Here is a 20,844-nt window from a genome sequence, read left to right on the forward strand (position 1 = left end):
TTCTTAGCCTCGTGGATAGGTGATATTCAAATAAGCGCGCCTGAATTTGTAGCTCTATTGAGGGCGCTGCATACTGAACTGAACTGAGTTTATGACGCCATCCGAGTTTCCCCATTCCGACCGGTGACGTCAGTCTTGCCATTTTGTATCGTGGTCCTCGATCAAGACAGAGAGATGGTAAGGAGTTTTATTTTCCTTAATACTAATTAAATTAACCTTTTATTTAAATATATATAATATTATTTTGTCGTATAAATGTATATAGTATACGATTATACTATTTTTGAGACACGATGGGTCGAAATTAATGGTTTTAATAATTTTTTAGGCCGCACACAAAACGTTTAAGATCAAGCAAAAGCTTGCTAAGAAATTGAAACAGAACAGGCCCATTCCACAATGGATTCGTATGCGAACTGGAAATTCTATTCGGTAAGCTTGTCTTAAATGTTAAATTAAAATATATATTGAATTATTTCAATTAAAAATTAAGTATGTTAAGTTTCCGTACTAAGCCTTGGTCCCAAATTGAAGCATGGCCTGTTGCAAATTTCTCATATAGTTCCGAAGTGAAACGTGTTTTGACAAACTTTTATTAGTGATAGATAGTAGAGTTGCGGGTCTTGCAGCTTGACCAGTTATTTAACATAATCAAATTAGACCTATTTTAAACCTTACTTAAAAGAAAGCAAACTTAGCATTACCAAACTAACAAACCATACAGTAGTGAATCAAGGTTTCCGTCTCTTATCCCAGGGTTCATACAAACCTGGAAAACCGGGAAAATCAGGGAAATAAATAGTTGACAAAAACCTCAGGGAAATTACGAATTTCTAGTAAAATTCAGGGAAATCAGGGAAATTTGCGTCAAACAGGGGCCGAGTAATTAAGCAAAAAGTTCGTGAACATACCCTCCATAGGATTAACATTACACTATACTTTGGAGGCTCATAACTCTGGTTCTACTAGAGATACAGGGATGTCCTTTGAGTATGTTATAGTTCAATTTGTCCCCCATCCAACCATACTAAAAACTTAGGGCTACGACAAACAGGGGCCGAGTAATTAAGCAAAACGTAAACAAACAACCCCCTCCATAGGAATAGCGTTACACTAAACTTTTGAGGCTCGTAACTCTGGAAAATTCAGGGAAGTATGTGGGGGAAAAACCTGGAAATGTGGGGGAAATTTGTTTTCCAAAAGTTGTATGAACCCTGTATCAGATAATCCCCAATAATAATATGAGACCTAGCCTATCCTTTTGTGTTTTCCTAATTCTGAATATTTTAATTATAGCTACAACGCTAAGAGGCGTCATTGGCGTAGAACGAAGCTGAAGTTGTAAAAAACCAGCTATCGAAGAAATCATTATTATTGTCAATGGCTGCGGAGGTTTTTTTTTTTCTTTGGATCTTCAATTACTACGAATACTGTCTTGTGGAAATCCCTTAGGGACCGGAAAAAATGTATTTTCCTTCAAATATTAAAAATGTAATTGAAAAACCAGAAATAATCATGTGTTCTTAATTAATTCTTATTTCAAATATTCACTAAGGGGGGGGGGGGGTTGAAATATGTCAGGCATATGTCATTCATACACTTAATATTAGTGATAACAATCACAGTCCAAAGTGACAAGTGATAAAATGGGTAAAGGTACTACATACATACGACATAATAAGTCTTCAAATGACGCGTGGCCATTCCATTAATTCATCATTACACGGTAATAAGAGGTAGAAATGGAAATTTTTCTTCGTTCAGTATTGACTTTAAGTTTAGTTTTAATTAATACGGGAGTAAGCTTTAGTTTTGACTCGCACGGTCATGACCATTATTGGCCAGAAGATGAAAACACTAATTTGTTTCATGATACCAAGATCTTAACTGATTGGGAGTAAGATTTGCTTATTTACTATTTTGTAAATATTTTTCTTTGTAGTCAATATTATTAGATAGAAAGTGTATTTTGGGTTTTAGACATTTAAAAGAAGATGTAAAAGATCGTTTCAAGTTTGATTTACAAGAGGGTATGAGTGAAGAGGATATGGAATCCCTTTATTTTCAGTTAGCCACAGTTTTTCTATCCTAAAGTTTACGCAACATATGTTATTGCCGTGTTAACGTATTTTAACACGCATTTAGACTTCATGATTTAGATGGGGATGAAAATTTAGATGGTTTAGAGATTTTAGCGGCTTTGAATCATGTGGGAGGCAAACCACCTGTACCACATGTACCCGAAAAGGATGAAGACATGGAAGTGATAATAAAAGCTAGGAAACAGCGAAAATGGAATACTAAATTTAATCTCGACGCTCGTATGTATCAACCATATAGAAAATACTTAAGTAATCCCGTGGTAATTGGATGATTAAAACTTTCTAGGAATAATAGATGATATTTTGAAAGAGGATGATACTGATAATGATGGTTACATCAATTACTTTGAGTTTATTTTTGGTGCTAGGATGAAAAACGATTTAGCTTACGCCGCGAAAACTTAAATAAAACCTTTTGAAATTGAATCTTTATTAAAAATGCTCAAAATCGTAAATCTACGTTTATTTATTTATTTATTTATTTATTTATTTAGTTCAGTACAGGTAAGCCATTAGAGCTTGGTTAGTACAACCGAGAGAGATTAACGATTTAGTTATACAGAGATTAACGATTTAGTTATACAGAGATTATTTAGTTATACAGAGATTATTTAGTTATACAGAGATTAACGATTTAGTTATACATTAGTAAAAAAAAGAAGAAAAAAAAAAAAAAAACAAAAAGAGATAAGTAACAAAGTAAAAAAAAAAAAAAAAAAATAAGTGACAAAGTAGAAAAAAGATAAGTAACAAAGTAAAAAACGGTATGACTACAGGTCAATTTTGGGGTTGTTATTCAGACATGATAAAGAATGGCTTATGGCTTGTATTATTATGTAATATGTCAGTCTGTGTTAAAAGTCAACATTTCAACAAAATTTTTGTAATCTATTCTTCCAGTGTCAGGATCAGCTGCCGCGTAACACGTTTCTTCTATTTCTTCCTTGGTAAAAGGTTCCCCTAATTGTATATATTTAATACCAACATAAAGGAACGTGTCTAAAGGCGCGTTTTCAATCAAGATTTTTTTGAACAAAAATTAAGCTTTTGCTTCAAAAGTGGCAGCGGAAAGCCGAAGCAAAAAATCTTCGTCTTTTCAGGCTTTAAACCTTCGAGAAGCAGATATCTAAATGAGTTTGATATTTGCTTCTCATTTTCTTTAAGCTTTTGCGGCTCAAACAGTTTTGGCGCGTTTTGCTAGGGTTTAGGACTTTTTTTGAAAAGAAAATGACGTCTACACACATGAAAACACGCCCACTTGTAATTTTTTATTCATTTGAAGCTTGTTTGAAAACGATACGAGTTTCAGCTTTTCCGTTTTAATTTTTTTGAAGATTTTTTATCTTCGAAAGCCCGTCAAAAGTTCTCAAAAAAGCCACAGCGAAAAGCTTGGAAAAAGTTGATTGAAAACGGGCCTTAACTTTAATCACCTTCTTCCATCATAACTCTGGAAAATTCCGTTTCTGTTAGAAAACCTTTCTTAGCTGGATCTAAAACTTTGAAAGCTTCCATTATGGTAGTTGCTGAAGCTGGTTTATATCTGAATTTTTAACTTTTTGTTAGTTTAAAGACCCCCCTTTGAGAGAGCGGATCAAGTACTTATGTTCCAACATAATTTTAGTCATGACTGGGAGAAATCTATCAATATGTACATATCCTGGAGTGTTTTCCTCTTCAATCTACAAAAGTAACAAATTTCGAGTGGATTTATTTATCCTAATTTAAGACTTTCTCGTCTTTAACCTCGGCTAGAATATCTTTTAACTCGGCTTCGCTTGGGCAACATCCTAAAGAGCGAATTATAGAACCAACTTCCCTGTTATAGAGAGTTTAATTAAGGGATTTTTAAGTGTGAAATTTTGCGGTTTTCTACCTAATATCTACAGTTTTGCTCTCATTTTGATCAAATATGTTAAAAGCTTCGATAATTTGACTTTGAATATCAGATTCGAATGTTGTTTTTGCCGTCATCGTTTTCAAAACAATTATGCATGAGGTTTGAAAAAATCAATATTAAAGGGGCAAAATATTGATTAACAATAAAAAGTCCACTTTTCTCTCAAGATAGAGTTAATATCTATGCAAAAACATTATCAACTGTAACCTAATTTGTACAGAATACTCAATTTTTACTTAATTAATATTCAAAAAATGATTATTTTTTGAATAAATTGCGTATCAAGAATGTCGTAGGTATTCTACGTTTCAAAATTCCCGCCGTAAATCGTATGATCCTTCACTGACCAATGAAATACGCGGAAAATATTAAAAAATGGCGGCTGGATGGAAATTAGGGAATCTGTGCCAAATTTATAAATCTAAATTAAGTTTAAATTCCAACTTAATTCAACCAAAATTTGTTTTCCAGGTAATTATAACATTCGTGTCATTAAGTTACAGTATAATATTTTATGGTATTCTATTTATTATATTTAAAATGTTTAATAAACGTCCCTGAAGCCAAGTAATGCCTGTGTATGGCTGTTGCAATTCATAATTAATGTTAATTATTTATCGTAGATAAACAGGAAATGGGCCCATACAGCAACAGCGGAGAATTCATTCAAAGTAATTTTTATTTTAATATAATTTAATGTAAAAAAACAAGTTGTGATATTAAAGATGTGGTAATTTCAGTACTCTGATTTGGAAATTATCAGAGCTGACCCCATAGACATGACCCCTAAACCCGATCCAAATAATCTGGTATTTGGGCACCACTTTAGTGACCACATGCTTGAAGTTGAATGGAAATCGAGCCAAGGATGGTCCCGCCCCAGAATATGCCCTCTTCATAACTTCCGTCTCCATCCAGCTGCCAAAGTTTTTCATTACGCTCAAGAACTATTTGAAGGAATGAAAGCCTACCGCGGTGTTGATAAAAAAATCCGGTTATTTCGCCCTGATTTGAATATGAAAAGGATGTTAAGCAGTTCAGAACGCCTTAATTTACCTGTAAATATAAATACAATATTTATTAAAACCAGAAGTATATAATACTTCTCTTCGAGAGAAGTGTACAAGCACAAAGCTGGGTGAGTGTAACGTCACTCTTCCCAACATCGGAACACTTAGAGCAAGGTTACTAAACCGAATCACATACACGATAAATAGTTCCCTCATCATTACTTAGAGCAAGGTTACTAAACCGAATCACATACACGATAAATAGTTCCCTCATCATTACTCTATTAGCGTTTAAATATTTGGCAAGACGCATGCGCTTGTGGATTGTTGTCCCACGTCAAGACAATCAAGGTTTGTGGGATGATTGCTGGGGATTTAGCGCCAAACAACTAATGAATTCACCTTACGGTGCGATGCCCATTTGAACTTAGCTTGATGAGCGGGAAAGCAAACTAAAAGGTGAGCACTGAGCCTGGGAAGAATGACGTTACATAACTAAAGCATTAAGAGGATACAGAGTGTCAACCTTCTTCTATTATCCCCTTCTGTTAAAACTTTTTAATTACATTAATTCAAGCAAAATATTTTTTAATAGCTGTTCGATTCTAAAGAACTTCTTGCTTGTATCAAGAAACTAGTTGAGATTGATCAAGAATGGGTGCCACATCATAATATTAGTTCCTTATACCTTAGACCAACATTTATTGGAGTTGAGGTACATCTTTAACCCCCCCCCCCTTTTTTTTACCGTTAATCCCTCCAATTTTCATACGTTTATCCCTTTAAGTCTTCCCTCGGTGTTTCAACCTCTAACCGGTGTTTACTTTACGTGATTACTGGTCCTGTTGGCCCTTATTTTTCCACTGGTGTTAAACCCGTTTCCTTATTGGCTGATCCTAAATTTATTAGAGCTTGGCCTGGAGGTTGCGGAGATAAGAAATTAGGATCGTAAGTCTTCAAAAATAGGCTTTTAAAGGGAGGGTGAAGTAGAAAATCAAGTGATTTTTTATCGATTCTTCTACTAATTATAAGACTAGTCTGCATAGTGAAACATTCAGGAAATACAGATTCCGAATGATTTTAAAATTCAAATTAGGTTCAGATTTTAAGGATAATTTTAAACAAGGACTGCCGACCAATCGCGTAACGCTCTGCCTTTTTATTAACAAAATTCTCGTGGCACGCATGCTCCGTGTCTCGCGCTACGATTGTCACATCGCACGCATAATTTTACTTAATCTCGTGATAAATTTCATTCGACACGGAACGTGCCACGAGAATTTTGTTAATAAAAAGGCAGGGCGTTACGCGATTGGTCGGCAGTCCTTGTTTAAAATTATCCTTAAAATCTGAACCTAATTTGAATTTTAAAATCATTCGGAGTTGGTATTTCCTGGATGTTTCACTATGCAGACTGGTCTTATAATTAGTAGAAGAATCGATAAAAAATCACTTGATTTTCCACTTCACCCTCTCTTTAAGGTAATTTAATAGGCAAATAATTGAGTTTAAAATCGAATTCTTATCAGTAATTACGCCCCCACTATTGCTGTACAAAAATACGCTGAAAAAATGAATCTACAACAAGTTTTATGGTTGTACGGTGAAAATCATCAATTAACGGAAGTTGGAACCATGAATCTCTTTGTTTTTTGGATAAATGAAAAAGGAGGCGAGAGTTTTTAATTTTAACCGCTTTTAATATTAAATAATTTAATTTATTTTTTAATAGAAAAGGAATTAATAACTCCACCCTTAAATGGTATTATTTTACCGGGAGTTACCAGACAAAGTGTTTTAGATTTATCGAGAGAATGGAATGAGTTTAAAGTAACTGAGGGTATAATTACCATGAAAGAAGTTACCAAAGCTTTAAAAGAAGATAGGGTAATTAATAAATTAATTATATAGCTAAGACTAATTTATTTAATTATCGCGTAATTAATTAATTATTTAATTTAATTTTAATTACAGCTTTTGGAAATATTTGGAGCCGGTACAGCTTGTATTGTTTGCCCTGTTGGAAAAATTCACTATTTAGGGCAAGAAATTAAAATTCCATCTATGGAACATAAGGACCCACTTTGTATGAGAATGTTGAAAACCATAACTGATATTCAAGTAAGTACATTTTTATTTATTTTTTTTTACCCCCAAAATGGTGGCCAAGTGTCAAACTGGCTGGCTGGTAATTTTGGTTAATTATATTTTGAATTCTTTTATTCAAATTCTAATTAATTTAATTTAATTTATGTTTCTTCAGTTTGGTCGAGTTCCTCATAAATGGGGAGAAGTCATCGTATGAGTTCAAAAATATTTTTATTTTTATACTCTATGCAAATTTATTTTTAGGAAATTACTAATTAGACATTTTAATTGTGCCAAATATTCCCATTAGCTAAAAAAAGGGGGTGGTACTATACTTTAAAAAGGAAAAGAAACTCAAGCTATTTTTTTATACTATTAACTACTTAGATCTAATTAATTAATTTTAATAATTAGATTTAATCTAAACTACTTAGATCTAATTAATTAATTTTAATAATTTGATTTAATCTAAACTATTTAGATCTAATTTTAATAATTAGATTTAATCTAAACTATTTAGATCTAATTTTAATAATTAGATTTAGTCTAAACTACTTAGATCTAATTAATTTTAATAATTAGATCTAATTAATTAATTTTAATAATTAGATCTAATTAATTAATTTTAATAATTAGATCTAATTAATTAATTTTAATAATTAGATCTAATTAATTAATTTTAATAATTAGATCTAATTAATTAATTTTAATAATTAGATCTAATTAATTAATTTTAATAATTAGATCTAATTAATTAATTTTAATAATTAGATCTAATTAATTAATTTTAATAATTAGATCTAATTAATTAATTTTAATAATTAGATCTAATTAATTAATTTTAATAATTAGATCTAATTAATTAATTTTAATAATTAGATCTAATTAATTAATTTTAATAATTAGATCTAATTAATTAATTTTAATAATCAGATCTAATTAATTAATTTAAATAATCAGATCTAATCCAAAATACTTAGATCTAATTAATTTTAATAATTAGATCTAATTAATTAATTTTAATAATTAGGTCTAATTAATTAATTTAAATAATCAGATCTAATCTAAACTACTTAGATCTAATTTTAATAATTAGATCTAATCTAAACTACTTAGATCTAATTAATTTTGATAATAGTTAATTTAATCCAATTCAAAACAAAACACTAATAAGATCTGAACACTGAGATTTTTCCAAAAATAATCTCAATATATTTTTTATACTATTGTTAAATTTCATATATTATTTTTTGAACAATGTTATATACTCGCTACAAAAATCAAAATCTTCAAGTACAAAACAGAAAGGTTGTCTTATACACCGGTTATTGTTAAAAACTCTTTATTACTTATTACTAGTAAGCAGTTGGCTTGCATTTGTTGCACCGGTATTTTGTTAACTGGTCTTTTTTTTTTGGTATTTTTTTCTTTAAGTCTAATTTTTGTTTTCAGGGTACAGGTTTTTAGTTTTTTACTACTTTTAGGCATTCCAGGTCCATAACTACTAAATTTTATGGGAATTAATTAATACTTCTAGGGCAAAGCTATTTACTATTAGTTAGGTTAGATGCTAGGCCTATTTTAGTTTAGCAATAAATCATGATCAAATAAATAGAAAGCAGGGGTGTGCGAGTACTCGTTAAGTTCGAGTACTCGGTTCGAGTATCGAGCCGAGTACTCGACTCGATAACAACACATTGAGATACTTGAGAAAGATTCGAGTAGCTTTTTAACATCTTAAATACTCGACAAATACTCGAGTCTGAGGCTTATAACTATAGCAGACGATGAGTTCATGAGCATTTATTTTGAAAATCAGCCGTTCAATGTTCAATTGATCATGAACAATCTTTTTGAACTAGTTAGATATTAGATAATTGAACATCTTCGTTATTTTCAAGAAATTTATAAAATTACTACTCAATAAGTCAATATATTTGAGACTCGATAATTACTCGAAAGAACCAAAATTTGACCTATCTAAATACTCGAAAGTATTTTTGAGACTCGGCTCGATACTCGATAAGAAATTAGTTTTGATACTCGGACTCGGCTCGAAACCGAAAAAACGGGACTCGCACACCACTGATAGAAAGAACAACTCGGGAGATTGAAATCTCATTTTTTTTTATTAAATTTCTGATCATTTTCATATTTTTTTTTTTTTATGAAAAAAATGTGTTTATAATCAACAGTTGAAAAAAAAGTGAAGTACATTTTGTTGAATTTTATTCTTTATTCATTATTAAAATAAAAAATAAAAGTTATTTTGTTTAAGCAGTGCGTTCTTCAGTATTTTCTTCAATTTGAACCAAATTTTCCATAAGTATGGCCTTATTTATGGTCTTTTTAGCAAAATATGTCTTGAATTTTTGCATTTTAGGGTCAGTCATATTCTTATAAAGCATGCTAGCCTTGTACAAATTAGGGTAATTAGCCGTATTACATTCAGAAGCTATTGGGCTCTTAATTAATCTCGAGTACGGAGCTAATTCCTTCAATTCATTCTCCAACTTTTCCTTCAGTTTTAATACTTTTTCCCCTTCTTTCTTAATCTTATTAATCTGAGATACTTTCAAGTTTTGCATTTGAACCGCAAACTCAAAACTGTGTTTGAAAGCTCTTAATCCGGACCATTCGTACTGTTCCCTCATTTCTTTCATAAATTCTACGGACAGAGCTTGATCTATGATAGGAACTTTAAAAAATGGGAGGGTTCCGTTGAATGACTGAATAAATTTCGATAATTCCATCCCTAAGTTTGGATATAAACGGTAGAATTGAGCCGAAGTAAAGACTTGCTTCATTAAGGGGGAATCGGAGTAATTAACCCAATCTGGGTGAATAAATCTGTACTGAACATTGGCTTTGTTGCCAATTGCGTGGATTCTATTACATCCCCATTGTTTAACTTGATTAGTATCTTTAACGTGACCATTTTGATGTTGATCTAATTGGGGGTGCTTAGGGAAAATGGCCAAAAAGTAGAATAAGTCAATGAGTCTCCCGTAAGTATGGACACACGTTTCATTGGCTGTATTATTCTGGTACATGTTCCTTCTTGACTCCTTCTTTTTGGGTGGATGTAGGTTTAGTTTCTTAGCGGCTTCATTGGCAGTTGCTGGTTTGATGTAATCATTCATTCCTTTGTAAATAGCTTCTCGAATTGGGGCGTATTCAATGGCACGACCCAGAAAGATATGCCAGTTTACGAGTGGAATGTCTACATCGTCGTAGGTTGTTAATCGCTCCAAACAGTTCTTAAGGAACACTGATAACTCCGGGCCCCCTGCTTCAGCGTCTTTCTTTGCTGGTAAATAAACTATGGCAGGTTCAGTTCTATATTTCGGCAGCTCGGCTGTCTCAATTGCCGGGAAGCTCATCGTGACTATAATGACGATTTAATGGTTTTTGAAAACAAACTAAACTTATTTTAATTTAATTAGCAAAATTTAATTTAAATTTAAGCAACTACGCTACGCTACGCGCCATGCGGCGATTTTCATAAAGGGTTAAAGTTCAATTACGCTGACTGTAGCTTCAAGGTCATCCAAAACGAGCCCTCTGATTGGTTACTTCTATTTTTGGATGAGTCATGAGGAAAAAGCAACTCCAAGGGGTTTTTATAGTTTGTTCATCCTGAATCCCTGAATAGAATTAAATCCAAAATGAATATAGTTTACTTATGTAGATCGTTAGGTTTTTCAATATTCAAGCCAGCTGCATGGACAAAATTTTGTTATTAGCCTCAGGCGCCAAAAAGCTTCCTCTTTGTCTATTTTTGTAAACAATGGTAGGGAGCCGCGTGTGGTAGCAATGCATCCGCGGATCTAAATTTTGTTGGACTTTTTCTACTTAAAAACTTTACAATGCTCATTAATGTCGGTGATAAATATAAACCAAATTAGTTAAAGATGGGTATGCCAGTCATGGATTCTTCCAAAAGTGAGATATTTTAATGATTTTATGATGGGAAAACAAAATTTTGCTTAAGCCTTGTTCTTGGGTTAAAGCCTTGAAGTTGAAGCCAACCATGTAGGGGTAGGGAAGGTTTTCCTGTGTACACGGGGTTATTCCGTGAAAGCGTCATTTACATTTACATTTACGAAATTCCAAAGCTTTGCTGTGTCATAATCATAATCATTACTTCTCTAATAATCGCATTGCATTTTGTTACCTTAGATATTGAAATTGCCAGTTCTGTTAGCCCCACTCCACAAACGTATCACCATGTAGTTGTCCAGCAAAGTGTAACAATGCTAGCTTATATGGACAGATCAAATAGAAATGAGACTGATTCTTCAAGTTCAAGTGGATATAGCAATGAACCCCGTATTTTATTGGGCTTCTCTATACACGACCTTCCTATTCTGATTGGGGCAGCGGCTGGTAAGTCTTCTTTTCATTTTCAAGGAGAGTAGATGAAGTTCGGAACAATACCCAACATTTTACGATAAGATAACAATTGATTAGATTGATAAGAAATCCTTTGAATGTGTTTGATTAGGCTCTTATATATAATTTAATACATACTTAGCTGCATATTAGAGATGGTGGTTTTTAAACAAACCTTTTATATCTATCGACTATATTATATTTTAGGGGCAGTTGGTTTAACTGTGATTATATTAGTGGCTGTTATAGTATGGCATTGTTGCCGGGCAAGTCAAAATCAGGAAAAAGCCTACAGTAAGTTAATTATAATTATAAGTAATATAACAAACAAAAAAACACCAAATATACGTATTTCTTAAGGCGTAGAAACACTTGAAAGGGGTGTAGGGAAACAGATGCAACCCACAACAGTAGTTCATAGCCCTCCACCCCCTCCCGCAGCTCCAGTTGCCGCTACTGAAGCGGATAACTCTGGTGGTCTTTCACCAAATGATATGGTGGTATTTGTTGGAGGTAAACTGTCTCAACTTTACGAAACTCAGTTAATAGAGAAGAATGGAATAAGGCGCACCCAGTCTCTTTCCTTCAATGATCAAGGCAAACCCGTAGTGAGAGTTAAAAGAAGCGACAAGTCAACGGCAGCGAGACCCTCTAGTCAACCTTTAGCTTTAGATAACCAACAATCTGCTGGGCATCAAAACAACAGCGAAGGCGATATTTTTGGACTTCCTTCTATTCCCGAATCTGATTTTAACAGAAATGTTCCTCAGATTAGTCAATGTGCCTCATATTCAGGTAAATATATTTTGTTAATTGATTAGATTAAGTTAATGAATGGTAATTAATTTCATTTTTTAATTATATATTTAGCCTTGGATGAACCCAGTAATTTTAAATACATGCTGATGGTAGACCCTGGTGCTAATTTAAAAACCCATAGCCTTCCTAATTGGGTCAGAAATAGACCATTGTCAACTGAAGATGATCTGAATGAATTATATGCTAAGGTTAGTTCCCTATCTGCAATCCTATAATTCCTATAATATCCTATAATTTCATGAAAGGTCCAGAAAGGTCCTATAATATCATGAAAGGTCCTATAATATCATGAAAGGTCCTATAATATCATGAAAGGTCCTATAATATCATGAAAGGTCCTATAATATCATGAAAGGTCCTATAATATCATGAAAGGTCCTATAATATCATGAAAGGTCCTATAATATCATGAAAGGTCCTATAATATCATGAAAGGTCCTATAATATCATGAAAGGTCCTATAATATCATGAAAGGTCCTATAATATCATGAAAGGTCCTATAATTTCATGAAAGGTCCTATAATTTCATGAAAGGTCCTATAATTTCATGAAAGGTCCTATAATATCATGAAAGGTCCTATAATATCATGAAAGGTCCTATAATATCATGAAAGGTCCTATAATATCATGAAAGGTCCTATAATATCATGAAAGGTCCTATAATATCATGAAAGGTCCTATAATTTCATGAAAGGTCCTATAATTTCATGAAAGGTCCTATAATATCATGAAAGGTCCTATAATATCATGAAAGGTCCTATAATATCATGAAAGGTCCTATAATATCATGAAAGGTCCTATAATATCATGAAAGGTCCTATAATATCATGAAAGGTCCTATAATTTCATGAAAGGTCCTATAATTTCATGAAAGGTCCTATAATTTCATGAAAGGTCCTATAATTTCATGAAAGGTCCTATAATTTCATGAAAGGTCCTATAATATCATGAAAGGTCCTATAATATCATGAAAGGTCCTATAATATCATGAAAGGTCCTATAATATCATGAAAGGTCCTATAATATCATGAAAGGTCCTATAATATCATGAAAGGTCCTATAATATCATGAAAGGTCCTATAATATCATGAAAGGTCCTATAATTTCATGAAAGGTCCTATAATTTCATGAAAGGTCCTATAATTTCATGAAAGGTCCTATAATTTCATGAAAGGTCCTATAATTTCATGAAAGGTCCTATAATTTCATGAAAGGTCCTTTAATATACTATAATTTCATGAAAGGTCCTTTAATATACTATAATTTCAAGAAAGGTCCTTTAATATGCTATAATTTCAAGCAAGGTCCTTTAATATACTTTAATTTCAAGAAAGGTCCTTTAATATCCTATAATTTCATGAAAGGTCCTTTAATATCCTATAATTTCATGAAAGGTCCTATAATATCCCATAATTTCATGAAAGGTCCTATAATATCCCATAATTTCATGAAAGGTCCTATAATATCCCATAATTTCATGAAAGGTCCTATAATATCCCATAATTTCATGAAAGGTCCTATAATATCCTATAATTTCATGAAAGGTCCTATAATATCCTATAATTTCATGAAAGGTCCTTTAATATCCTATAATTTCATGAAAGGTCCTTTAATATCCTATAATTTCATGAAAGGTCCTTTAATATACTATAATTTCATGAAAGGTCCTTTAATATACTATATTTCCCTGCTCTAACCCCTGAACATTAATCTGCAAAACATTAAATTAAATTTTTCAGGTAAACTTTAGCAAGAAGCGTAAAAACAGAATGGGTAATGATAGTGCGGCTGCTATTGCCATGAACAAAAATTGCGCAGCTTTTTTGGCCACGCCTACATTTGCTAATAAAGATACAGATTCCCTAGTTGAAAATGAAGCTGTTGTAGTCTATGATGAAAGAACCTCCCTTTGAAAGAGACACACCAGTGGTGGTCACTGAGGTCAGACTAATTAATATTATTTATCCCTTCAGTTTCCTGATGTTTTTGTCCTTACTTTCCTATCCTCCATCCTTCTTTTTTCTTTTATTTCCTCAAAGCTTTTATCACTAAAGATTGAGAAATTACATCTTTTGATGATTTCCTGTGATTTCTAAAATAATTTTAATTTAAAAAGTAGTTTAATTTAATTTAATTTAATTTAAAATAGTTTAATTTCAGTGATGAATTTATAATTAATTTCTTAAGGGTTAATAGATATAAAGGGTAGGTTTGCGCGTTTTTCTTATAATTGTCCAGTTAATTTTTCTAAGTCAGATTTACTGATATTTGTTGATTTCATCATGGCGCCAATAAGAAAATAAATGTAGGCGGTTAAAAACTGAGAGGGCCAAATTTGGTAGGCAAGCGCGCCAACCTTTCTTTTCTATTAACCTTGTAAGTTAATTTAGAAGGCATTGTTTTTTTTTCTTTCTTCAAAAATGGCGTTTTTATTATGAATATTTAAAATTTTTTTGCTCAATTTTAATTGATTCTTGGAATTTAGTGGCATGAGATATTATAATTCTATTCAATTCTATTAAATACTTAGCTCTCTATTTATTTATTTATTTAATTAATTACACTGACTAAACTCCCCCCCCCCCCCTTATTAGAAATTAGAAACTAAAACTAGCCTTTAGAAAAGTAGAAATAAAAAATATTAAACTACATAAAATAAAAGCCAAAATCATAATATCAAAAAGGGTTGACGATGATTCTGAGTCTTTTTTATAATGCAAATGAATCAAAAGTCATAAATGAAATGTTTACTACCCCAGGCTTTGGCAGGATTAGTTCTGGCGGCTTTTTACTCTCCGTGTGGTGGGCGTGGTAAAATTGACAGCTTTGATAAATTGATAGATAGTTCAAACATTGTGGATTGACTCTTGAGGGGGGGGGGGTGGTTTGAAGTTCAATATAAAGCTGGGGTTCTAAAAGGAATGGACCATTTCTTGTAAATAAGAGGGGAAGACACGGGGTGGGAGGGGGGGTAAAAAATTGCTTAAGTTCCATCTCGCTTTTGGCACCTGCGCTGTAGTCTTTTTGTATAGTGAGAGCGCCTGAGATGTATGGCAATGTATCAACCCCCTTAAACGTCCCGATACTGATGGTTATCTACCCCCTTTTTTACATGGAAAAGGTCTATTGTGAAGGGTATCTTATAAAGAGTGTGTAGAATCATTTTAAACTCCTATGGGGAAACGAAGATCTCACGCTTAGCATAGAGGGTTGGTATAGAAAGGAGTGGGAGTCGGACAGCCCCTTTAAGTATATATTGTCTCTGATATCCATCAGTTTTCTTCGTGTACATACAAAGTGAAACCTCCCCTTGCTGGGAGGTCATTAGATACGGTAGGGTTGTTTTGGAATTCCCATAGAAATCAGCAGGAACCCTTGCTGAAATCCCTTTGGAAAGAGATAAAATAGTTAGATAGGCCTATTAAACTACAAATGGCGCCTTTTAGTGTCCTGAGTCGTGGATGGCTATAGTATCCCGCTGAGAAGATTGAATTGGGCGGGCATTTAACGCGTTGCGTTTATGTGACACGAGTCACTGTACAACCTTAGCACATTGGAAAGAAACCACACGGAGTATTGCGAAATAATTATTTTTGCCCTTGTTGATAAAATGCGGTGGAAAGTTTTTAGAATTGTTTAGGCTTATTGAAAGAATCCTTGAAGTTGAGTTACAAAGCATTTTAGGGTGCATTAATCATCTATTAGCGTATAAATAGGATTAGATAGTCAAAGGTGTACCTTATAAGGCCGCGTAGTTTGGGCAGCTATAATTTTAATGGCTTCTAAAACGCGCGCAAATAGGAATTATGTGAAAAATCGTAATGAAACCGCGTGTGATCGTATTATGTTGGGAATGATTACGCTTTATAGGCCTAGTATTACCTTCTAACTCCTCCTAAGCCTAAATCTCTTTGAAATCTGAAACACGTACCTGTCTTGTGAAAAAAAAAATATCTTAGAAATTAGATAAATGTTAATTAAGAAAGATAAAATTAACCGCCGCTAATAAACCTAACGGTACACCATAGACATAGTATTTTTTACTAATGAAAGAAACTTGAGAAACTACTAAAAAAAATAATTAACGAAAACGCGAAAAGAAAGTGTACAAATTAATGAATAGACTGAACTAGGTTTGCATCATTTGTATTTGCGAAATATGCAACAAAAAATATATATATAAATTAATTAATCTGTCCCCCTAACCTTATTAATTCCCAGTGAAAGAAAGAATACCAGCAACTATTATAATTCATTTTCTCTGACCGACCTTTGGCACATTTTTCTAATGTTAGATCTGAATTCAGTTATTTACCAACGCCCCTTTTTATCCAGAGAGAGAGAAAAAAGGGGTACTTAAACTTGATATTAATTTAAATAAGTTTGAATTAAACGATTGTCTACGATCAAATTTCAAAAAGATAGGAAATTTAGTTTAGTATAGTCTTTCCTTAAAACTGGCTTGTGCCAAAATTGCTTGGCAATTTATTTAATACCTTTACGTACTTATAGATTAGCTTTTATTGCGCCTGCAAAAGTGAACTATGAAAGCTAGCTTTGATATACTTAGTCATAAATATCACAATATCTATATTTCGCCTCCGATTTATATATACAATGACATATACGTTTATATTTCTTTTTTTAAACACAAACACAAACACATTATCACGTGGTTTATATACGGGATAAGTTTCGGGTCACGTGGCATAATTATATACCATTTTCGTCATTTTTATACGTAATTTTTAAGTGCCTGATTGTGGTGGTATATTTTTCACATACAAAAAAAACATTGATACTCAAGAGTGCGGTTACGCGTTTTTATAGTTAAATGTAATTAGTTTCAACTTAACCCTTTTTTATGTTTTTTTGGTTAGAATGTTATGTTATGTTACGTTAACTAGAAATTAAATTTTGGCTTAAAGAATTTAATAAGATCTTTAGCAATTTAGTTACTAAAATTGCTCTTGAAATATTAGAAAAATAGTCCTGCAGGTAATTACCTAAAATTTAATTAAAAAACGGCGAACAAATAAACTTTTTTTTGGAGAGATTCCAATTGTTACTACTGAAGTTGAAATCATTCTGTATACAAAAATAAATGTTTCAAAAGGTTTTGCAATGATGATATCAATGTTTCTTAGCATAGGCCTACTGTATTTATTTTGGTTATGTTTTTAAAATTAGTCAGTCTAGTCTCGCAATATTCCTTCAAACTTAAAGCCAATATTTAATTTCTAGTTAACTTTCATAGTCTTACCTTTAGTTGTATTTAAAATGACCAAATTACAAAGCAGCACATAAATACATAAATACGTCAATTACACCATGTGAAAAATGTCCGTGGTTTTTTTTATGAAAAGGAAAGAATGTGTGTTTATATACAAGAAAAACCGGAACAAATGTAATGTTTATATTCGCCCCATGAACATATATTATATTATATAGGCATAGCAATAGCACATTTTTGCAAAAAAATACGTAGAAAACCAAAAATAGTAAATACCAATTAACGGGAAAGTTGCAAATTAAAATTAATTATTATGTGAATTAATTTGTGATTTTATTCACAATGGACTACCTACTTCAATGTTTTTAAGTTGTTATTTGTTTTTATCCGATAATATTAGAAATCACTGTAGGCCTACATTTGTTTAGAAATGTATTACCAAATTGGATGTAAAATTAAAATAGCGGTTTAATTTAATTAGGCCTAGGCCTAGTTATTATGAGTGTTTAGTGTCCGTGTTTGGAAAGAATAATTAAATGAAAGCAAATCAAACTTGTGACCAAAAACAAAAAAAAAATTGGAACAAATAAACTTATTTAATGAATTCTTCGTAAGTTTTGAATACAAAATGAACCTAATCTTTAGGTTTAAGTGTTTTAATGAATAACGTTTTTTTAAGGTGGAATACTTGAATATTTACTGGGTATTATTTTGGTATTTTTTTTGGGGGGGGGGGGGGGTATTATTTTGGTATTTGGGGGGGGGGTATTATTTTGGTATTTGGGGGGGGGGTATTATTTTGGTATTTGGGGGAGGGGGGTATTATTTTGGTATTTGGGGAGGGTATTATTTTGGGGGGGGGGTATTATTTTGGTATTTGGGGGAGGGGGGTATTATTTTGGTATTTGGGGGAGGGTATTATTTTGGTATTTGGGGGGGGGATTATTTTGGTATTTTGGGGGGGGGATTATTTTGGTATTTGGGGGGGTTTATTTTGGTATTTGGGGGGGGTTTATTTTGGTATTTGGGGGGGGTTTCGTTTTTTAGCGTGGGCCACGCACAGAAGATGACACGTGTTTTCCACCGCTATATCTTACCGAAGGACGGTGGCTGCTTCTTTCGGACATAGTTGAAGAGAAATGATTTCCAAAATTATTCGGAAATCCGTCATCAAAGTCGCTTGGTCCTGCAAAATCTTAAAAAAAATAATAAATAAAATAAATTAAAAACCCGTCGTAATAATTCATTTTTTGTTTTAAATTTTTATATTTACTAGGTCTACTTCTGTTTTGGGCGTTTCCAGGTTGAAATGCATCTGATAAAACTGATATAATTTATTAGGAATATTAGGCCTATATTTTGTAGGGATATTAGGCCTATAAATACCAGTGTTCTCGCCAAATGTGGGGCATGAAACCGGGGCTGTCATTGCAGGACTGCGTCTATTTCTATCTTGTCTTATAGCCGGAGAAATAGCTTGACGTTTTAAACTATCGTACTTTGTTAAAAGTTTTTGGTGCATTCGAGTTTTTTCGTGGATTTTAATATTTAATTCCTCCAAACTCTTCTTCAAGTTGGCAATTTCGTCTTTAGCGGCTGTTTAAGTTACAACAAAATAATTTAATTATAATAATTAGTTTACTTAGTTATTGTAAAAAAAATTTAATGAACCTTTTTTCTCATTTTTGCAAACTAAAGTTGAGATTTAACCGTTAAGGAAGGGTTTCATGGGTAATTAATGATGAGTTAATTAATTAACAATGAGTTAATAATTATTAAATTAATTAACGATGAGTTAATAATTATTAAATTAATTAACGATGAGTTAATAATTATTAAATTAATTAACGATGAGAAATTAATTATTAAATTAATTAACGATGAGTTAATTAATTATTAAATTAATTAACGATGAGTTAATAATAATTATTAAATTAATTAACGATGAGTTAATAATAATTATTAAATTAATTAACGATGAGTTAATAATAATTATTAAATTAATTAACGATGAGTTAATAATAATTATTAAATTAATTAACGATGAGTTAATAATAATTATTAAATTAATTAACGATGAGTTAATGATAATTATTAAATTAATTAACGATGAGTTAATAATAATTATTAAATTAATTAACGATGAGTTAATAATAATTATTAAATTAATTAACGATGAGTTAATTAATTATTAAATTTGAAAGGATACTGTTCAGTTCAAAATTAAAGTCTTCCAAGTTTTTTTCGTAATATTGTGTCAGGTGGTTCAGTTTTTCTTCCAATCTATTGCCTCTAATTGACTGATATTCAATTTCGCTTTGAGCCTGTTTATTTAAAAGATACCTAATTATTTGCGTTTAATTAAATAAATTTTAATATACTTGATGAACCCAAAAGGACATAGCGCGAGTAGTAATGTCCATTATTATTTCCGGACGCAGTCCAGCAAGAACCATCTAGAGTTTGTATGGAATTTGTTATTAAACCCCGTAGTTACATAATAGGTAATCTATTTATGGTTTGATATAGACCGATTTATAATCTTCCGGGGGATTCAGGTTAACTTTAACAATATCCATGTTACCAGAAATTGTGCCATCACCTGAAGTAAAATGGAATATTGTCCATTTTGTTCATTATTATTATTTTTTGGCCTACTCACAAGCTGGGCAAGGTGAGCGATTTTCGAATATAATATTACCATGCTCCAAACAAAGGACATTTAAGCTAATGTTAAGTATTTAACCATTGCAATTAGGTAGAAATTTGCAACAAAAAAAAAAAAAGACTGAAAACTGGCAAACCCCCCCCAAGTACCTAACCTACCTAATTTATTTAATTCTTTACCTGCCATACATGCATTAAAAGGATATGAGAGCAAATGGTCACCTAAAATAATAATGATAATAAAAATACGTTATAAAATATAGATTAGGCTTAGCGAATTTATGGTGAATTTTCTTACAAAAGCCATAGAATTTAGTCTTTTACGACATTTTGGAAAGTTGCAAGTTAAATCTCGATCCATTTTAATTGCAATTACGCAAGAAAAGATGATTTTTTTAACTTTCTATTAAATTTTTGCAGGATTGACTGAATCGTCGCGTGTATTCCCGTGTTTGAAATTCGTGGCTAAACGCAACTTTAATCGTTGCCTACGTTAATCAAGGCCTGTGCGCGGTGGCGTCGAAGGGGGGGGGGACTTTTAAAAAACGCGACTTCTAATTTTCTCCCTATTTTAGCGCGCGAGATTTCATTGATAGCTGGACCGAAACGCGCGCGAAAATGAGTATTTCAAA

General features: G+C 32.0%; 6 protein-coding genes across 9 annotated transcripts; 4 read left to right on the forward strand and 2 right to left on the reverse strand.

Moving 5' to 3' along the window:
• Nucleotides 1-33: 33 nt before the first annotated feature.
• RpL39 (ribosomal protein L39) lies at nt 34-1,513 on the forward strand. Its single transcript, XM_089844175.1, has 3 exons — nt 34-177; nt 329-432; nt 1,297-1,513. The coding sequence occupies exons 1-3, from the start codon at nt 175-177 to the stop codon at nt 1,343-1,345; spliced, it is 156 nt and encodes a 51-aa protein (XP_089700301.1). The 5' UTR covers nt 34-174; the 3' UTR covers nt 1,346-1,513.
• An 86-nt stretch (nt 1,514-1,599) lies between these two features.
• LOC149658584 (multiple coagulation factor deficiency protein 2 homolog) lies at nt 1,600-2,557 on the forward strand. The gene is made up of 4 exons (XM_089844173.1): nt 1,600-1,897; nt 1,981-2,067; nt 2,146-2,321; nt 2,389-2,557. The coding sequence occupies exons 1-4, from the start codon at nt 1,743-1,745 to the stop codon at nt 2,505-2,507; spliced, it is 537 nt and encodes a 178-aa protein (XP_089700299.1). The 5' UTR covers nt 1,600-1,742; the 3' UTR covers nt 2,508-2,557.
• A 10-nt stretch (nt 2,558-2,567) lies between these two features.
• On the reverse strand, nt 2,568-4,125 carry LOC149658585 (dynein regulatory complex protein 8-like). The gene is made up of 5 exons (XM_089844174.1): nt 3,976-4,125; nt 3,846-3,918; nt 3,702-3,781; nt 3,533-3,642; nt 2,568-3,062 (listed from the first exon to the last, which is right to left on the reverse strand). The coding sequence occupies exons 1-5, from the start codon at nt 4,071-4,073 to the stop codon at nt 2,947-2,949; spliced, it is 477 nt and encodes a 158-aa protein (XP_089700300.1). The 5' UTR covers nt 4,074-4,125; the 3' UTR covers nt 2,568-2,946.
• On the forward strand, nt 3,625-7,323 carry Bcat (Branched chain amino acid transaminase). The gene is made up of 9 exons (XM_089844172.1): nt 3,625-4,470; nt 4,623-4,670; nt 4,740-5,057; nt 5,605-5,724; nt 5,797-5,957; nt 6,539-6,681; nt 6,742-6,896; nt 6,984-7,130; nt 7,273-7,323. Exons 1-9 carry the CDS (start codon nt 4,375-4,377, stop codon nt 7,312-7,314), a joined length of 1,230 nt encoding a protein of 409 aa, XP_089700298.1. The 5' UTR covers nt 3,625-4,374; the 3' UTR covers nt 7,315-7,323.
• Nucleotides 7,324-9,207: 1,884 nt separating this feature from the next.
• On the reverse strand, nt 9,208-11,406 carry LOC149658587 (uncharacterized). 3 transcript variants are annotated; one of them, XM_089844191.1, is made up of 2 exons: nt 11,275-11,406; nt 9,208-10,485 (listed from the first exon to the last, which is right to left on the reverse strand). In XM_089844191.1, exon 2 carries the CDS (start codon nt 10,478-10,480, stop codon nt 9,371-9,373), a length of 1,110 nt encoding a protein of 369 aa, XP_089700317.1. In that variant the 5' UTR covers nt 10,481-10,485; nt 11,275-11,406; the 3' UTR covers nt 9,208-9,370. The 3 variants fall into 3 exon arrangements, with proteins under 3 accessions (XP_089700317.1, XP_089700318.1, XP_089700316.1); XM_089844192.1 differs by lacking the exon at nt 11,275-11,406 and adding an exon at nt 10,781-10,913; XM_089844190.1 differs by lacking the exon at nt 11,275-11,406 and adding an exon at nt 10,625-10,746.
• Nucleotides 10,903-20,790, forward strand: LOC149658588 (uncharacterized). 2 transcript variants are annotated; one of them, XM_089844194.1, is made up of 7 exons: nt 10,903-11,042; nt 11,280-11,486; nt 11,700-11,786; nt 11,853-12,287; nt 12,363-12,499; nt 14,052-14,253; nt 20,633-20,790. In XM_089844194.1, the coding sequence occupies exons 1-6, from the start codon at nt 11,012-11,014 to the stop codon at nt 14,223-14,225; spliced, it is 1,071 nt and encodes a 356-aa protein (XP_089700320.1). In that variant the 5' UTR covers nt 10,903-11,011; the 3' UTR covers nt 14,226-14,253; nt 20,633-20,790. The 2 variants fall into 2 exon arrangements, with proteins under 2 accessions (XP_089700320.1, XP_089700319.1); XM_089844193.1 differs by lacking the exon at nt 20,633-20,790 and having other exon boundaries at nt 14,052-18,154.
• The last annotated feature ends 54 nt before the right edge of the window (nt 20,791-20,844 follow it).

Source organism: Phalangium opilio, unplaced genomic scaffold (assembly GCF_054372755.1).
Source record: "Phalangium opilio isolate 3A_F unplaced genomic scaffold, DU_Popi_V2 ptg000075l_1, whole genome shotgun sequence".
NCBI classification, from domain to species: domain Eukaryota; kingdom Metazoa; phylum Arthropoda; class Arachnida; order Opiliones; family Phalangiidae; genus Phalangium; species Phalangium opilio.

What these genes read in the sequence shown, in the direction of transcription:
- RpL39 (XM_089844175.1), top strand. An exon ending in CGAACTGGAAATTCTATTCG is followed by an intron (nt 433 to 1,296) that starts GTAAGCTTGTCT and finishes TTTTAATTATAG; the next exon opens with CTACAACGCTAAGAGGCGTC.
- LOC149658584 (XM_089844173.1), top strand. Translation starts at nt 1,743, where the DNA reads ATGGAAATTTTTCTTCGTTCAGTATTGACTTTAAGTTTAGTTTTAATT. An exon ending in AAGATCTTAACTGATTGGGA is followed by an intron (nt 1,898 to 1,980) that starts GTAAGATTTGCT and finishes TTTGGGTTTTAG; the next exon opens with ACATTTAAAAGAAGATGTAA. An exon ending in ATGGAATCCCTTTATTTTCA is followed by an intron (nt 2,068 to 2,145) that starts GTTAGCCACAGT and finishes ACACGCATTTAG; the next exon opens with ACTTCATGATTTAGATGGGG.
- LOC149658585 (XM_089844174.1), bottom strand. Translation starts at nt 4,073, where the DNA reads ATGACGGCAAAAACAACATTCGAATCTGATATTCAAAGTCAAATTATC. An exon ending in AGCAAAACTGTAGATATTAG is followed by an intron (nt 3,919 to 3,975) that starts GTAGAAAACCGC and finishes TCTCTATAACAG; the next exon opens with GGAAGTTGGTTCTATAATTC. An exon ending in CAGAGTTATGATGGAAGAAG is followed by an intron (nt 3,063 to 3,532) that starts GTGATTAAAGTT and finishes ATATACAATTAG; the next exon opens with GGGAACCTTTTACCAAGGAA.
- Bcat (XM_089844172.1), top strand. Translation starts at nt 4,375, where the DNA reads ATGGCGGCTGGATGGAAATTAGGGAATCTGTGCCAAATTTATAAATCT. An exon ending in TTGGATAAATGAAAAAGGAG is followed by an intron (nt 6,682 to 6,741) that starts GCGAGAGTTTTT and finishes ATTTTTTAATAG; the next exon opens with AAAAGGAATTAATAACTCCA. An exon ending in AAGCTTTAAAAGAAGATAGG is followed by an intron (nt 6,897 to 6,983) that starts GTAATTAATAAA and finishes TTTTAATTACAG; the next exon opens with CTTTTGGAAATATTTGGAGC.
- LOC149658587 (XM_089844191.1), bottom strand. Translation starts at nt 10,480, where the DNA reads ATGAGCTTCCCGGCAATTGAGACAGCCGAGCTGCCGAAATATAGAACT.
- LOC149658588 (XM_089844194.1), top strand. Translation starts at nt 11,012, where the DNA reads ATGGGTATGCCAGTCATGGATTCTTCCAAAA. An exon ending in AGTCATGGATTCTTCCAAAA is followed by an intron (nt 11,043 to 11,279) that starts GTGAGATATTTT and finishes TTGTTACCTTAG; the next exon opens with ATATTGAAATTGCCAGTTCT. An exon ending in TGAATGAATTATATGCTAAG is followed by an intron (nt 12,500 to 14,051) that starts GTTAGTTCCCTA and finishes TAAATTTTTCAG; the next exon opens with GTAAACTTTAGCAAGAAGCG.